Source organism: Heptranchias perlo, chromosome 17 (assembly GCF_035084215.1).
Source record: "Heptranchias perlo isolate sHepPer1 chromosome 17, sHepPer1.hap1, whole genome shotgun sequence".
Classification (NCBI taxonomy): domain Eukaryota; kingdom Metazoa; phylum Chordata; class Chondrichthyes; order Hexanchiformes; family Hexanchidae; genus Heptranchias; species Heptranchias perlo.
The window spans coordinates 55,671,849-55,687,275 of NC_090341.1; the positions used below are offsets into that span (position 1 = coordinate 55,671,849).

Below are 15,427 nucleotides of genomic sequence, written 5' to 3' on the forward strand. Positions count from 1 at the left end.
TACCACCCTTTCAGGCAGTGAGTTCCAGACCCCCACCACCCTCTGGGTGAAAAAAATTCTCCTCAGCTCCCCTCTAATCCTTCTACCAATTACTTTAAATCTATGCCCCCTGGTTATTGACCACTCTGCTCAGGGAAATAGGTCCATCCTATCCACATTACCTAGGCCCTTTATAATTTTATACACCTCAATTAAATCATACCTCAACCTCCTCTGTTCCAAACAAAACAACCCCAGTCTATCCAATCTTTCCTCATAGCTAAAATTCTCCAGTCCCTCTCTAGAGCAATGACATCCTTCCTGTAATGTGGTGACCAGAACTGAACACAGTACTCAAGCTGTGGCCTAACCAGTGTTTTATACAGTTATAGAGTCATAGAGTCATAGAGTTATACAGCACGGATAGAGGCCCTTCGGCCCATCGCGTCCGCGCCGGCCATCAAGCCCTGTCTACTCTAATCCCATATTCCAGCATTTGGTCCGTAGCCTTGTATGCTATGGCATTTCAAGTGCTCATCCAAATGCTTCTTGAATGTTGTGAGGGTTCCTGCCTCCACAACCCTTTCAGGTAGTGAGTTCCAGACTCCAACCACCCTCTGGGTGAAAAAGTTCTTTCTCAAATCCCCTCTAAACCTCCCGCCTTTTACCTTGAATCTACGTCCCCTTGTTATAGAACCCTCAACGAAGGGAAAAAGCTCCTTAGTATCCATCCTATCTATGCCCCTCATAATTTTGTACACCTCAATCATGTCCCCCCTCAGCCTCCTCTGCTCCAAGGAAAACAAACCCAATCTTCCCAGTCTCTCTTCATAGCTGAAGCGCTCCAGCCCTGGTAACATCCTGGTGAATCTCCTCTGCACCCTCTCCAAAGCGATCACATCCTTCCTGTAGTGTGGCGACCAGAACTGCACACAGTACTCCAGCTGTGGCCTAACCAGTGTTTTATACAGCTCCATCATAACCTCCTTGCTCTTATATTCTATGCCTCGGCTAATAAAGGCAAGTATCCCATATGCCTTCTTTACCACCTTATCTACCTGTTCCGCCGCCTTCAGGGATCTGTGAACTTGCACACCAAGATCCCTCTGACCCTCTGTCTTGCCTAGGGTCTTCCCATTCATTGTGTATTCCCTTGCCTTGTTAGTCCCTCCAAAGTGCATCACCTCGCACTTTTCCGGGTTAAATTCCATTTGCCACTGTTCCGCCCATCTGACCAACCCATCTATATCGTCCTGCAGACTGAGGCTATCCTCCTCGCTATTTACCACCCTACCAATTTTGTATCATCAGCGAACTTACTGATCATACCTTTTACATTCATATCCAAGTCGTTAATGTAGACCACAAACAGCAAGGGACCCAGCACCGATCCCTGTGGTACCCCACTGGCCACAGGCTTCCAGTCACAAAAACAACCTTCGACCATCACCCTCTGCCTTCTGCCACTAAGCCAGTTTTGTATCCAAAGTGCCAAGGCACCCTGGATTCCATGGGCTCGTACCTTCTTGACCAGTCTCCTGTGGGGGACTTTATCGAAGGCCTTACTGAAATCCATGTATACCACATCCACTGCGTTACCCTCATCCACACGCCTAGTCACCCCCTCAAAAAATTCAATCAAATTAGTCAGTTCTAGCATAACCTCCCTGCTCATATATTCTATGCCTTGGCTAATAAAGGAAAGTATCCTGTATACCTTCTTAACCACCTTATCTACCTATCCTGCTACTTTCAGGGATCTGTGGACATGCACTCCAAGGTCCCTCACTTCCTCTACATCTCTCAGTATCCTCCCATTTATTGAGTACTCCCTTGCCTTGTTTTCCCTCCCCAAATGCATTACCTCACACTTCTTCAGGTTGAATTCCATTTGCCACTTTTCTGCCCACCTGACCAGTCCATTGATGTCTTCCTGCAGTCTACAGCTTTCCCCCTCACTATGAACCACATGGCCAATTTTTGTATCATCTGCAAACTTCTTAATCACGCCCCCTACATTTAAGTCCAAATCATTAATTTATACCACAAGAAGCAAGGGACCTAGTACTGAGCCCTGTGGAAGCCCACTGGGATTCACAAAAACACCCGTCGACCATTACCCTTTCCTTCCTGCCACTGAGCCAATTTTGGAACCAACTTCCCTTCAATCCCATGGGCTTGTACTTTTTTGACCAGTCTGCCATGTTGGACCTTGTCAAAAGCCTTGCTAAAATCCACGTAGACTACATCAAATGCATTACCCTCATCGACCCTCCTTGTTACCGCCTCAAAAAATTCATTCAATTTAGTCAGACACGACCTTCCCTTAACAAATCCATGCTGACTGTCCTTGATTAATCCGTGCCTTTCTAAATGACGATTTATGCTGTCACTCAGAATTGTTTCCAATAATTTGCCAACCATGGAGGTTAGTCTGACTGGCCTATAATTACTCAGTCTATCCCTCTCTCCCTTTTTAAACAACGGTACAACATTAGCAATCCTCCAATCCTCCGGCACCATGCCTGTATCCAGTGAGGATTGGAAAATGATGGTCAGAGCCTCCGCTATTTCTTCCCTTTCATTAAATGTATGCTCACTCAAAATGTGATACCTCATACTTAGCTAAATTAATTTGCATCTGCCACCTGTCTGCCCATTCTGCTAACCTTGTCCTGTCTTGCCGAAGTCTTTTACAGTCTATAAATTATATATATATAATCCAATCTGAGCAACACCCATTAACTCTCACTCTTAGTTTCCTGTCTGTCAACCAACTTTCTATCTGTACTGCTAATTTCCTCTTATAACATATGTCTCAATTTTTCGAACTAGCCTCTTTTGAGAGATCTTATCCAATGTCTTCTGAAAATTCATATACACCACATCTACTGCATTCCCTTTATTTATCCAATAAGTCCAAAAACTCTACAAATTCTGATTTTGAACAAATAATTCAATCTCCATGCATCTCCCTAATTTAGTGGCATTCCTAATACAGCCTATTTCCACTTCAGCTACCATCCCGAGCACATTTACTGGTCCATGTGACTTTGTACCTCCAATGGGGCCTGTCTGCTGTCTGCCCATTCCATTAACTTACCTGTGACCTCCTTAAGTCTTTAACAGTCCTCCTCACAGTTTGTCCAAACCCTTTACTAATTTGTTGTCAGCAAATTTCGATGTGGTGCTCCCTCTGCCCAAGTCCAAATCATCTATATAGAGTGAGAACAAAAGTAGACCCAGCACTGGCCCCCAGCATACACCTTTGAAACCCCTCTCCAATCTGAGCAACACCCATTAACCCCAACCCTTTATTCATGTCCATCAATGCTGCGACATTTCCTCTTACACCACATGATTTAATTCTTCTAAAAAACTCCTGTGGGACACCTTATTTATTACCTTTTGAGCACCCATCAACACTACATCTACTGCATTCCATTTATTCCATCGGTCACTTCATAAAATCATTTTTTTTTTATTCGTTCACGGGATGTGGGCGTCGCTGGCGAGGCCAGCATTTATTGCCCATCCATAATTGCCCTCGAGAAGGTGGTGGTGAGCCACCTTCTTGAACCGCTGCAGTCCGTGTGGTGACGGTTCTCCCACAGTGCTGTTAGGAAGGGAGTTCCAGGATTTTGACCCAGCGACAATGAAGGAACAGCGATATATTTCCAAGTCGGGATGGTGTGTGACTTGGAGGGGAACGTACAGGTGGTGTTGTTCCCATGTGCCTGCTGCTCTTGTCCTTCTAGGTGGTAGAGGTCGCGGGTTTGGGAGGTGCTGTCGAAGAAGCCTTGGCGAGTTGCTGCAGTGCATCCTGTGGATAGTGCACACTGCAGCCACAGTGCGCCGGTGGTGAAGGGAGTGAATGTTTAGGGTGGTGGATGGGGTGCCAATCAAGCGGGCTGCTTTGTCCTGGATGGTGTCGAGCTTCTTGAGTATTGCTGGAGCTGCACTCATCCGGGCAAGTGGACAGTATTCCATCACACTCCTGACTTGTGCCTTGTAGATGGTGGAAAGGCTTTGCGGAGTCAGGAGGTGAGTCACTCGCCGCAGAATACCCAGCCTCTGACCTGCTCTCGTAGCCACAGTATTTATATGGCTGGTCCAGTTAAGTCTCTGGTCAATGGTGACCCCCAGGATGTTGATGGTGGGGGATTCAGCGATGGTAATGCCGTTGAATGTCAAGGGGAGGTGGTTAGACTCTCTCTTGTTGGAGATGGTCATTGCCTGGCACTTGTCTGGCGCGAATGTTACTTACCACTTATGAGCCCAAGCCTGGATGTTGTCCAGGTCTTGCTGCATGCGGGCTCGGACTGCTTCATTATTTGAGGGGTTGCGAATGGAACTGAACACTGTGCAGTCATCAGCGAACATCCCCATTTCTGACCTTATGATGGAGGGAAGGTCATTGATGAAGCAGCTGAAGATGGTTGGGCCTAGGACACTGCCCTGAGGAACTCCTGCAGCAATGCCCTGGGGCTGAGATGATTGGCCTCCAACAACCACTACCATCTTCCTTTGTGCTAGGTATGACTCCAGCCACTGGAGAGTTTTCCCCCTGATTCCCATTAACTTCAATTTTACTAGGGCTCCTTGGTGCCACACTCAGTCAAATGCTGCCTTGATGTCAAGGGCAGTCACTCTCACCTCACCTCTGGAATTCAGCTCTTTTGTCCATGTTTGGACCAAGGCTGTAATGAGGTCTGGAGCTGAGTGGTCCTGGCGGAACCCAAACTGAGCATCGGTGAGCAGGTTATTGGTGAGTAAGTGCCGCTTGATAGCACTGTCGACGACACCTTCCATCACTTTGCTGATGATTGAGAGTGGACTGATGGGGCGGTAATTGGCCGGATTGGATTTGTCCTGCTTTTTGTGGACAGAACATACCTGGGCAATTTTCCACATTGTCGGGTAGATGCCAGTGTTGTAGCTGTACTGGAACAGCTTGGCTAGAGGCGCAGCTAGTTCTGGAGCACAAGTCTTCAGCACTACAGCTGGGATGTTGTCGGGGCCCATAGCCTTTGCTGTATCCAGTGCACTCAGCCGTTTCTTGATATCATGTGGAGTGAATCGAATTGGCCGAAGACTGGCTTCCGTGATGGTGGGGATATCGGGAGGAGGCTGAGATGGATCATCCACTCGGCACTTCTGGCTGAAGATAGTTGCAAACGCTTCAGCCTTGTCTTTTGCACTCACGTGCTGGACTCCGCCATCATTGAGGATGGGGATGTTTGCAGAGCCTCCTCCTCCCGTTAGTTGTTTAATTGTCCACCACCATTCACGACTGGATGTGGCAGGACTGCAGAGCTTTGATCTGATCCGTTGGTTGTGGAATCGCTTAGCTCTGTCTATAGCATGTTGCTTCCGCTGTTTAGCATGCATGTAGTCCTGAGTTGTAGCTTCACCAGGTTGGCACCTCATTTTTTTTAGGTACACCTGGTGCTGCTCCTGGCATGCTCTCCTACACTCCTCATTGAACCAGGGTTGATCCCCTGGCTTGTTGGTAATGGTAGAGAGAGGAATATGCCGGGCCATGAGGTTACAGATTGTGCTGGAATGCAATTCTGCTGCTGCTGATGGCCCACAGCGCCTCATGGATGCCCAGTTTTGAGCTGCTAGATCTGTTCTGAATCTATCCCATTTAACACAGTGGTAGTGCCACACAACACGTTGGATGGTGTCCTCAGTGCGAGGACGGGACTTCATCTCCACAAGGACTGTGCGGTGGTCACTCCTACCAATACTGTCATGGACAGATGCATTTGCGACAGGTAGATTGGTGAGGACGAGGTCAAGTAAGTTTTTCCCTCGTGTTGGTTCGCTCACCACCTGCCGCAGGCCCAGTCTAGCAGCTATGTCCTTCAGGACTCGGCCAGCTCGGTCAGTAGTGGTGCTACCGAGCCACTCTTGGTGATTGGCATTGAAGTCCCCCACCCAGAGTACATTCTGTGCCCTTGCTACCCTCAGTGCTTCCTCCAAGTGGTGCTCAACATGGAGGAGGACTGATTCATCAGCTGAGGGAGGACGGTAGGTGGTAATCAGCAGGAGGTTTCCTTGCCCATGTTTGACCTGATGCCATGAGATTTCATGGGGTCTAGAGTCAATGTTGAGGACTCCCAGGGCCACTCCCTCCTGACTGTATATCACTGTACTGCCACCTCTGGTGGGTCTGTCCTGCCGGTGGGACAGGACATACCCAAGGATGGTGATGGAAGAGTCTGGGACATTGGCTGAAAGATATGATTCTGTGAGTATGGCTATGTCAGGCTGTTGCTTGACTAGTCTGTGGGACAGCTCTCCCAATTTTGGCACAAGTCCCCAGATGTTAGTAAGGAGGACCTTGCAGGGTCGACTGGGCTTGGTGTTTTGCCGTTGTCGTGTCCGGTGCCTAGTGGTCCGATGCCGGGTGGTCCGTCCGGTTTTATTCTTATTATGACTTTTTGTAGCCAGATTTTACAACTGAGTGGCTTGCTAGGCCATTTCAGAGGGCAATTAAGAATCAACCACATTGCTGTGGGTCTGGAGTCACATATAGGCCAGACCGGGTAAGGACGGCAGGTTTCCTTCCCTAAAGGACATTAGAGAGAGGCCATTCAGCCCATCGTGCCTGTTCTCGCTCCACCCAATTGGACCCACACTCCTCTTCTTTCCTCATTGCCTTGCAATTTTTTCCTATTCAAGTATTTATCCAATTCCCTTTTGAAAGTTACTATTGAATCTGCTTCCATCGCCCTTTCCACAAAGGGCAGTGCATTCCAGATCATTACAACTCGCTGCGTAAAAACAATTCTCCTTATTTCTCCTCTGGTTCTTTTGCCAATTACCTTAAATCTGTGTCCTCTGGTCACAGTTAAGGAGGAGGTAGTAGCAATATTGGATAGGATAAAAATAGATAAAAAGAGGAGGTAATTAAAAAGTTGGTAGTGCTCAAAGTAGAAAAGTCACCCGGTCCAGATGGGGCACATCCTAGGTTACTGAGGGAAGTAATGATGGAAATTGTGGAGGCTCTGGCCACAATCTTCCTCAGATATGGGAATGGTGCCAGAGGACTGAGGGATTGCAAATGTTACACCCCTGTTCAAAAAAGGGGAGAGGGATAAACCCGGCAATTACAGGCCAATCAGCCTAACATTGACGGGTGGGGAAACTTTTAGAGACAATAATCCAGGACAGAATTAATCAGCACTTTAAAACAAATGGGTTAATAAATGAAATCCATCATGGATTTTTTAAAGGCAAATCATGTTTGACTAATTTGATTGAGTTCTTTGATGAAGTAATGGAGAGGGTTGATGAGGGTAGTATGGTTGATGTTGTGTATATGAACTTCCAAAAGGTGTTTGATAAAGTAGCATATAATAGACTTGTTAGTGAAATTGAAGTCCATGGGATTAAAGGGACAGTGGCAGCGTGGATATGAAATTGGCCAAGGGACAGAAAACAGAGAGTAGTGGTGAACGGTTGTTTTTCAGACTGGAGGGAAGTATACAGTGGTGTTCCCCAGGGGTCGGTATTAGGACCACTGCTCTTTTTGATATATATTAATGACCTGGACTTGGGTATACATGACATAATTTCAAAGTTTTCAGATGATACGAAACTCAGAAATATTGCAAACAATGTGGAGGATAGTAACAGACTTCAGGAGGACACAGACAGACTGGTGAAATGGGCTGCATTACGGTTAGGGTTAGGGTACACATGGCAGATGAAATTTAACACAGAGAAATGTGAAGAGATTTATTTTGGTAGGAAGAATGAGGAGAGGCAATAGAAACTAAATGGGGGTTTAAATAGGGTGCAGGAACAGAGAGATTTTGGGGTGTACATACACAAGTCTTTGAAGGTGGCAGGACAAGTTGAGAAGACTGTTAAAAAGGCATACGTGATCCTTGGCTTTATAAATAGAGGCGCAGAGTACAAAAGCAAGGAAGCCATGCTAAACCTTTCTAAAACACTCGTTAGGCCCCAGCTAGAGTATAGTGGCCAATTCTGGGCACCACACTTTAGGAAAGATGTCAAGGCCTTAGAGAGTGTGCAGAGGAGATTTACTAGAACGGTACCAGGGATGAGGGACTTCAGTTACGTGGAGAGACTGGAGAAGCTGGGATTGTTCTCCTTGGAGCAGAGAAGGTTAAGGGAAGATTCAATAGAGGTGTTCAAAATACAGATCATCAGTCAGGCCACAGTGAGATCATTTAGGGCTGCCCATTATTTAAGACTTAATAGAGATGTTCAAAATTATGAGTGGTTTTGATAGAGTAAATAAGGAGAAATTATTTCCAGTGGCAGAAGGGTCGGTAACCAGAGGACACAGATTTAAGGTAATTGCCAAACGAACCAGAGGCGACATGAGGGAAAAAAAATGTATTCAGCGAGTTGTAATGATCTGGAATGCACTGCCTGAAAGGGTGGTGGAAGCAGATTCAATAATAACTTTTACAAGAGAATTAGAAAAATACTTGAAGGGGAAAAATTGTCAGGGCTATGGGGAAAGAGGAGGGGAATGGGACTAATTGGATAGATCATTCAAAGAGGCACGAGGGGCCGAATGGGCCTCCTTCTGTGCTGTACCATTCTATGATTCTATACCTACTCTCCTGCCAGTGGAAACAGTTTCTCCCTATCTACTCTATCAAAACCCCTCATAATTTTGTATACCTCTATTTAATCTTCCCTTAACTTCCTCTGTTCAAAGGAGAACAACCCCAGCTTCTCCAGACTCTCCACTTCTTCAAAAAGCTTTATTAAATTTGATTGGATAGATCACTGCTGGGAGACCAAAGCTACCCAATGTAACCATGGAAACATATTCCGTTTTCTCTCTGCTTCTCTTTGCATGTTCAGCTGTCACTGTCCACAACTCTGACCCTTTTTCCTATAAGTATCCAATTTGTAAAAAGCGATGACCAGATATGGAAAGACAGAGAATGCATTCTGAATATGTACCTGGATTTTCTTTGCTTGATGGCTTCGCATGTCCCTCTGTAATTGAAACAGACGGTTAGTGCGCATGTAAAGGAATGTAACTGGAAATCAGCAGTCGTTTTGTGTCTTTAAATTTCTCTGCAGATACTCTGAGTACTCCTGTCCATGCCTGTCTGTGATGTGGGACGATCGGGGAGACTTTCCCCTCCCCGCTCCTGAACCTGTGAAATCACAGTTGCACAGGCACAGAAAACAGAAAAAAGGGGTAGAGAACCGTTACGCCAGATCTCCACCCCCTCCCCGAAGGTTTGCAAATGAGCCGGCTCACCAAATTCATGAGTTTAAAGGGTTGCACAGGGACAGTGCACTTTGAGAAAGGGGGGGGAGGGGGGAGTCAGGGGACGGCGGACTCTCTGTTCCTGGAGTTCCCGCTTTCCAAGCTCATTTGGGGGACCTAGCATATGGCACGGGAGACAGCTGTGCCCAGTGAGATGGGGAGCACCAACCTCCAAATGGCTAAAGTGGGCCCCACCATTGTCAGAGAGGCAGTCTGGAGCATAGGAACGGGAGTAAGCCATTCCGCCTCTCGAGTCTCTTCCACCATTCAATCAGATCATGGCTGAACTCCATTTAGCCACTTTTGCTTCATATCCTTTGATACCATTACCAACCTGTCCTCATAATTTAACTTATAAGGCAGCCCTATGAGTCCACCCATGGAAAAGTGACCTGGGTCCAATCTCCCCAGTTTGCTGCTAGCTCCAGACTCTGCTCACCTCCCATCTCCAGAAGGGATGGTCATCAGTTGGACTTTAGATAATGTACCAGTGCGGTTTTGAGCCTCACCAGGTGGGCAGCAGGTATCAGCGGCTCCTCCTGAGCTGTACAGTGAACAGCACATCTCCCCATAAGTAGTCTATATGTATCTACCTCCAACCCCCTGACCACATTGCACCCATGTTAGTTAAACCAGGAGGAGGCGCGGAGCTCTGCAGCCCAACCTAGGGTGACACTGCACCCTGTATGTATGAGCTTGTGGTCTCATAACCAGCTGCCAAGTCACACAACAGTGATATGACCTACATCTGCTTTCGGTACACCAGAAACAGCTGCACATAATATCTGGCAATGTGCCAGCCACCTTGATGTTGGAGACATCCAAATCCAATGCTGCAGATCATGCCATTCAAGGCCTTTGAGAAAGAGACACACCTGCTGCGGAGGCTGAAATTCTCTCCAGGTTGGTGAGGAGCGGGCCAATACAGGCCCTAGACAATGCACCTACACTTTGCTACAATGCACCTCGCAGTTTAATCCTGGGTTTTGTACATGGAGTAGAAGAAGCATCTGTAGCAAAAGCAGCAGGTTTGAACTGTGCAACGTGCACCTCCATCTGTGTAATGTGGATCCACATCTCCATCTGTGTGTAATATAGAACTCTCTCTCTCTCTCTCTCTGTCCCTCTCTCTCTCTCTTTGTCTCTCTGTCTCTCTGTCCCTCTCTCTCTCTCTCTCTCTGTCTGGCCTGTTTATCTCTGTGACTTTCCCTGTCTCTCTCTCTCTCTCCTTGGGCATGATTTTAAAAGCAAAGTCCAGGTGCCTTGAGGGTGGGGGGACAAACAAAATTGGGATTTTCAGGAGTGGGAAGGAATCCCGTCTCCAACCCGCCGAAAAACACACACGACCCAGACACTTCCTGAACCCAGAAGTCCTGCCGGCAATTAAAGTATTGAAAGTATTTGAAATGTGTATAAATGTAATTAACAATGATGGCGAGCGGTTTCAACGCTGCCTCAACGTGTTTCCCGTGCTGTGCGAAAGACACCTGGGAAACTAGGCGGGTTGCAGCCAGCAGCCATTTGAACATTTAAATCCCTGTTTGACAGATGGGGATTAAAGGCGAGTAATTGCAGCAATTCTCTCAGGCAACAGTTCTCTTTGGCTGGGAGATCTTCATGTTTAGACTGAACATTCTTGGATTACACACAGAATTGTTCTGTTTACACATATTGACCAACTTTTTGGACCCCCTCAAACTGACATCATCAGGATGGGGGGCACAATGGCTGCATTCACCAGTACATCCGAGGACGAGGAACATCACCATCCTCGCCAGGCACGGCATGCACTTCCTCCACTTGCAGCTCTACTACATAGTGCTGCTCCACAGGCACCTGCACAAGAGCACAGAGGGCAACAACAGAGGGAGCAACCTCGCAGGAGGCACTACCCTCGTCAGAGGGGCTACAGACCGAGGCTGAGCTTCCTGAACCTCTGAGGAGCAGTGCATACGGAGGCTGAGAGTGAGTCGCCAGGTGGTCGCAGACATCTGTCGCCTCCTTCCTACCGAGCTGCGCCTGGCTGGGCCTGGCGGCATCTCATTGCCCATCGTGGTTAAAGTGACCACTGCCCTCAACTTCTTCACCTCCGGATCATTCCAGGGTGCCACCGGGGGCATCACCGGGGCCTCTCAGTCACCTGCACATAAGTGCATAAGACAGGTCACCGACGGCTTGTTTTGCAGGGCCTCGCACTACGTCAACTTCCCCATGGACGATCTCAACCAGATGGAGAGGGCAGTGGATTCCACTCTCTGACTGGCTTCCCACGGGTACAGGGTGCAATCGATTGCACCCATATAGCAATAGCAAGAGCATATAGCATATAGCACCTCCACACGAGCCAGGATTGTTCATCAACAGAAAGGGGTATCACTCCATCAACACTCAGCTTGTTTGTGACCAGTGGAAAAGATTCCTTCATGTGTGCACCAGATTCCCTGGCAGCTGCCACGATTCCTTCATTCTGAGGGAATCCAACATCCCGCCCCTCTTCCACATACCGAACACCCATAAGGGCTGGCTCCTCGGGGACAGGGGATACCCCCTGCACACGTGGCTCATGACACCTCTGAGGAACCCCATCAGCGAGGAACAGAGTCGATACAATGACAGTCACATCACCACCAGGTCTGTAACTGACTGAAGATGCGATTTCGGTGCCTCGATTGATCTGCCTTCAATACTCACCAGCGAGAGTGGGACGCATTATAGTCGTGAGTTGGGTCCTGCACAACATGGCGCAACAGAGAGGGTTACCAGTTGATGAGGCCCCATGCCCTCATCCAGCATTCACGTCTGCCATGAACATTGAGGAGGAGCATGAGGAGCAGGAACAGGAGGAGGAAGATGAGGAGGAAGAGGATGAGGAGGAGGAAGAAGCCATCAGCAGAGCAGCAGCTCACCTGACTGCTCGTGTGGCCAGGGAGTCTCTGATATTTGAACGATTCTCATAAGGAGATTACAAAGTGAGAACAGTCCAGTCCTCAGGCCACCTGGAAAGACCAGCACCAACACCAGCATCCCCCGACCCCCGCACAAAACAGTCCTACAACTACACATACACATACACCCACTGTAAACTCCCACTGGGTGGCATCAAGTGTCGCCGCTCATGGTGAATCACATGAAGGGGCGAATCACAAGAGGCAGTCAAGAATGAGCAAGGCATGGCAGTAGTGCTGAGAGTGATAACATTTAATACGAATTTAATAAAAAACAAATGTAAATGAAAAACATGACAGTCTGTCAAACACCCTTGTGCATCCCCTTCATGATCACTAATCCTTCGCCTTTTTCTTCCGACTACTTCTACTTGGTGCATTCCCTGTGGCTGCAGCAGAGGTAGTGGCAGGTTGCTCATGTTCATGCCCTGACTGCTTAGATGCTTTGGGCCTACGCCCTCTGGATTTTGGAGCCTGTGAGGGCCCCGCCAAAGACTGCTCCATCTGCACCTGTGCAGGGGCAGACTAGGCCACCTGGAGAGGAGGCAGCATTGTGGGTACTGGTTGAGAGGGGCGCAACGGGTGAGACGTGGGGGCGCTTTGAGTGGCGTCCCCACTTCCATGTCCCCTATCGCCATTATCCCTCCCCTGGGCCAGGCCCAGGTCACTCCTACCACCCTGCTGGAGAACAGTTTGGGGGACATGTGTGATGCCTTGGAAGCCCAGTTGTAAAGTTTCTGTCTGCCTGTTTAAGGCAGCAGAATGTTGATCACTGTGAGTTCAAACAGCCATTGTCAGGGCCTGAATGGACTCATTTGTGAACCGTGCTTGAAGCTCCATGGAGGCTCGCCTTCCCTCCATCGCAGACATTCCCGCACTTCCCTGCATCACTATCTCAGAGATGCCCTCACGTCCCTGTGACAGTATCTCAGAGAGTTGCTCATGTCCCTGTGACAGTATCTCAGAGATTCCCTCCCATACCTGTGCCACTATTCCACTAATGCAGGAGTTGGACTCCTCCATCCTCTGCACTATTGTGGAGAGTGCGTGTGGCACCTGTTCCAGTACCTCGCAAATGTGCTGCTGTCCCTCGATCATTCTCCTTTTAAGGGATGGTCCCCCAGGGTTCAGCATCTGTGTCCAGCTGAGCAGAGCCTGGACAGGAGTGCGCCCACCAATGCAGACTCTCCACAGCTGCCCCTGCCACCAGTGTCGGCTCGTGCTCACTTGTGTGCGGTGACTCACCAGATTCCAACCCAGTAACTCACTACTAGGCCCCACCAAGGTGTGAGTATCTGCGCTGGTGGATGGATCACTAAGATATGACAGTGCGCCCCCAGAGGCTAGTAGCTCCTCTGAAGAATCGCCCTCTCCTCTCACTGCGGTCATCACAGATATGTCATGTTGCGATGAGCATACTGAGATGTTGAACATGCCAATCATTGTTAACATCAATTCATGTTGTGTGATGAATGTTAAAGTTGTGTCACCAGATGTTTGTGGGGTGCCAGTCTCAGCGTCCCCGACGGACAGGCACTCGAGGGTCCAACTGATCTCCAGGTCCTCCTCCTCCGTCTCTGTGAGGACCATTATTTGTTATGGCCCCCTCCAGTCCTCACCCCCTCGCGTGCATTTTGCACTCTCTTCTCCCAGAAGGGGAGAAGGAACAGATGTGTGAGTGAGGGATGGTGACGTGGCCAACCAATGAATGCATTGGTTTGGGTGAGGCTGACCGTGAAAGAGATGCATCAGAGGGTGAGTATGAGACAGAGCCAAGACATTGTATGAGGATTGGGTTGAGTGGTAGTGGTGGGGTGAGTAATGGGGAGGTGAGGAAGTGCTGAGGAAGTACAGGTAAGTTGAGTATGAGCCTTAAGGGGGTGTGAGGAGTGATGTGATAGAATAGTGTTGGCAGTGCAGAATGAGTTGGGGGGTGGGGGCGGTGATGTGGAAGACGGAGTGAAGGAGAATCAATAAATATACTCACTTTTGCTGACCCAGTTAGGTCATTGAAACGTTTCCTGCACTGGATCCAAGTACAGGATATGTTGCTACTGCCAGTGACCTCCTCTGCCACCTCGAGCCAGGCCTTCTTGGTGGCAGAGGCAGGGCTCTTCCTCCCGTCTGCCGGGTAAAAAGTTCCCTCCTCCTTCTCACCCTGACCAGCAGCACCTGGAGTGAGGCATCGCTGAATCTTGGAGCTGCCTTGCCCCTGTGCTGCTCCATTCTGCGTGCTTACTCCTTGCTCCAGCAGCATCCTTCGGAGCAATGGCCCTTTAAATCCAGACACTCCAGCTGACAGCAGTTCTTGCGGGTTCACAGTCCACCCGCTGCGCAGCTATCAACGGCAAACCCGGAAACAAGGTTAATGGCCACCAATTAAGCCGCGATCGTGTGGGGAATGGTAAGCTTTTCGCTTTTCATGTTCAAGTTACCAGGCGCCAATTGACCCCCCTCCCCCCCCCCCACCGCTGCCATCCCGCCGGCATTTTAAAATCGTGCCTTTTGTCTCTCTCTTCTCTCTCTCTCTCTCTCTCTCCCTGTAATATGGCATTTTCTTTGCAGTTTTCGGTTCTGAATTTTTTTTCATTATGAATTGGGGTCACTTTCAGATGAAAGGCACTTGTTGCAAAGCACTGGGAGATAATAATCATATCATTGTGAATGGCAATAGCTTTTACATTGTAATATATAATTGTGAACAGCATGTAATCACAGCTGCCCCACTTGAATTGTGAACTAATGTTGGAATCTCTACTCCAACAGTTGGTCTCTTACTGCAGGTGCTGATTGCACAATAATCCCACTGCACTTTGGGATCGATGGTGTAACACCAGGGTCCATGACTGTCACCATCGGGGTTACGACAATAGTTTCTCTGAAGGTCTGCTTCTGGGTGGGTCTGAGGAGTGACACTGGGGAAAGGTTAGATGAAACAGTCATTACCTTGACTTCAGTACATGGCACAAACTAAACACTAATTAAAGTAATATACAGGGACCCTGAGATTAACACTAATCCCAGTAATATACAGGGGCCCTGAGATTAGCACTAATCCCAGTAATATACAGGGGCCCTGAGATTAGCACTAATCCCAGTAATATACAGGGACCCTCAAATTAACACTAATCCCAGTAATATACAGAGGCCCTGAGATTAGCACTAATCCCAGTAATATACAGGGACCCTGAGATTAATTCTTATCCCAGTAGTATACAGGGACCCTGAA

At 48.4% G+C, this 15,427-nt stretch overlaps 1 protein-coding gene across 1 annotated transcript in view; it reads right to left on the reverse strand.

Moving 5' to 3' along the window:
- mst1 (macrophage stimulating 1) overlaps positions 1-15,427 on the reverse strand; it is a 113,885-nt gene that overhangs the window by 17,720 nt on the left and 80,738 nt on the right. The window contains exons 11-12 of the mRNA XM_067999009.1: positions 14,977-15,113; positions 8,938-8,973 (exon numbers count right to left, since the gene is read on the reverse strand). Of these exons, the coding sequence (XP_067855110.1) occupies positions 8,938-8,973; positions 14,977-15,113 (173 nt within the window). The remainder of the gene's footprint in view (positions 1-8,937; positions 8,974-14,976; positions 15,114-15,427) is intronic.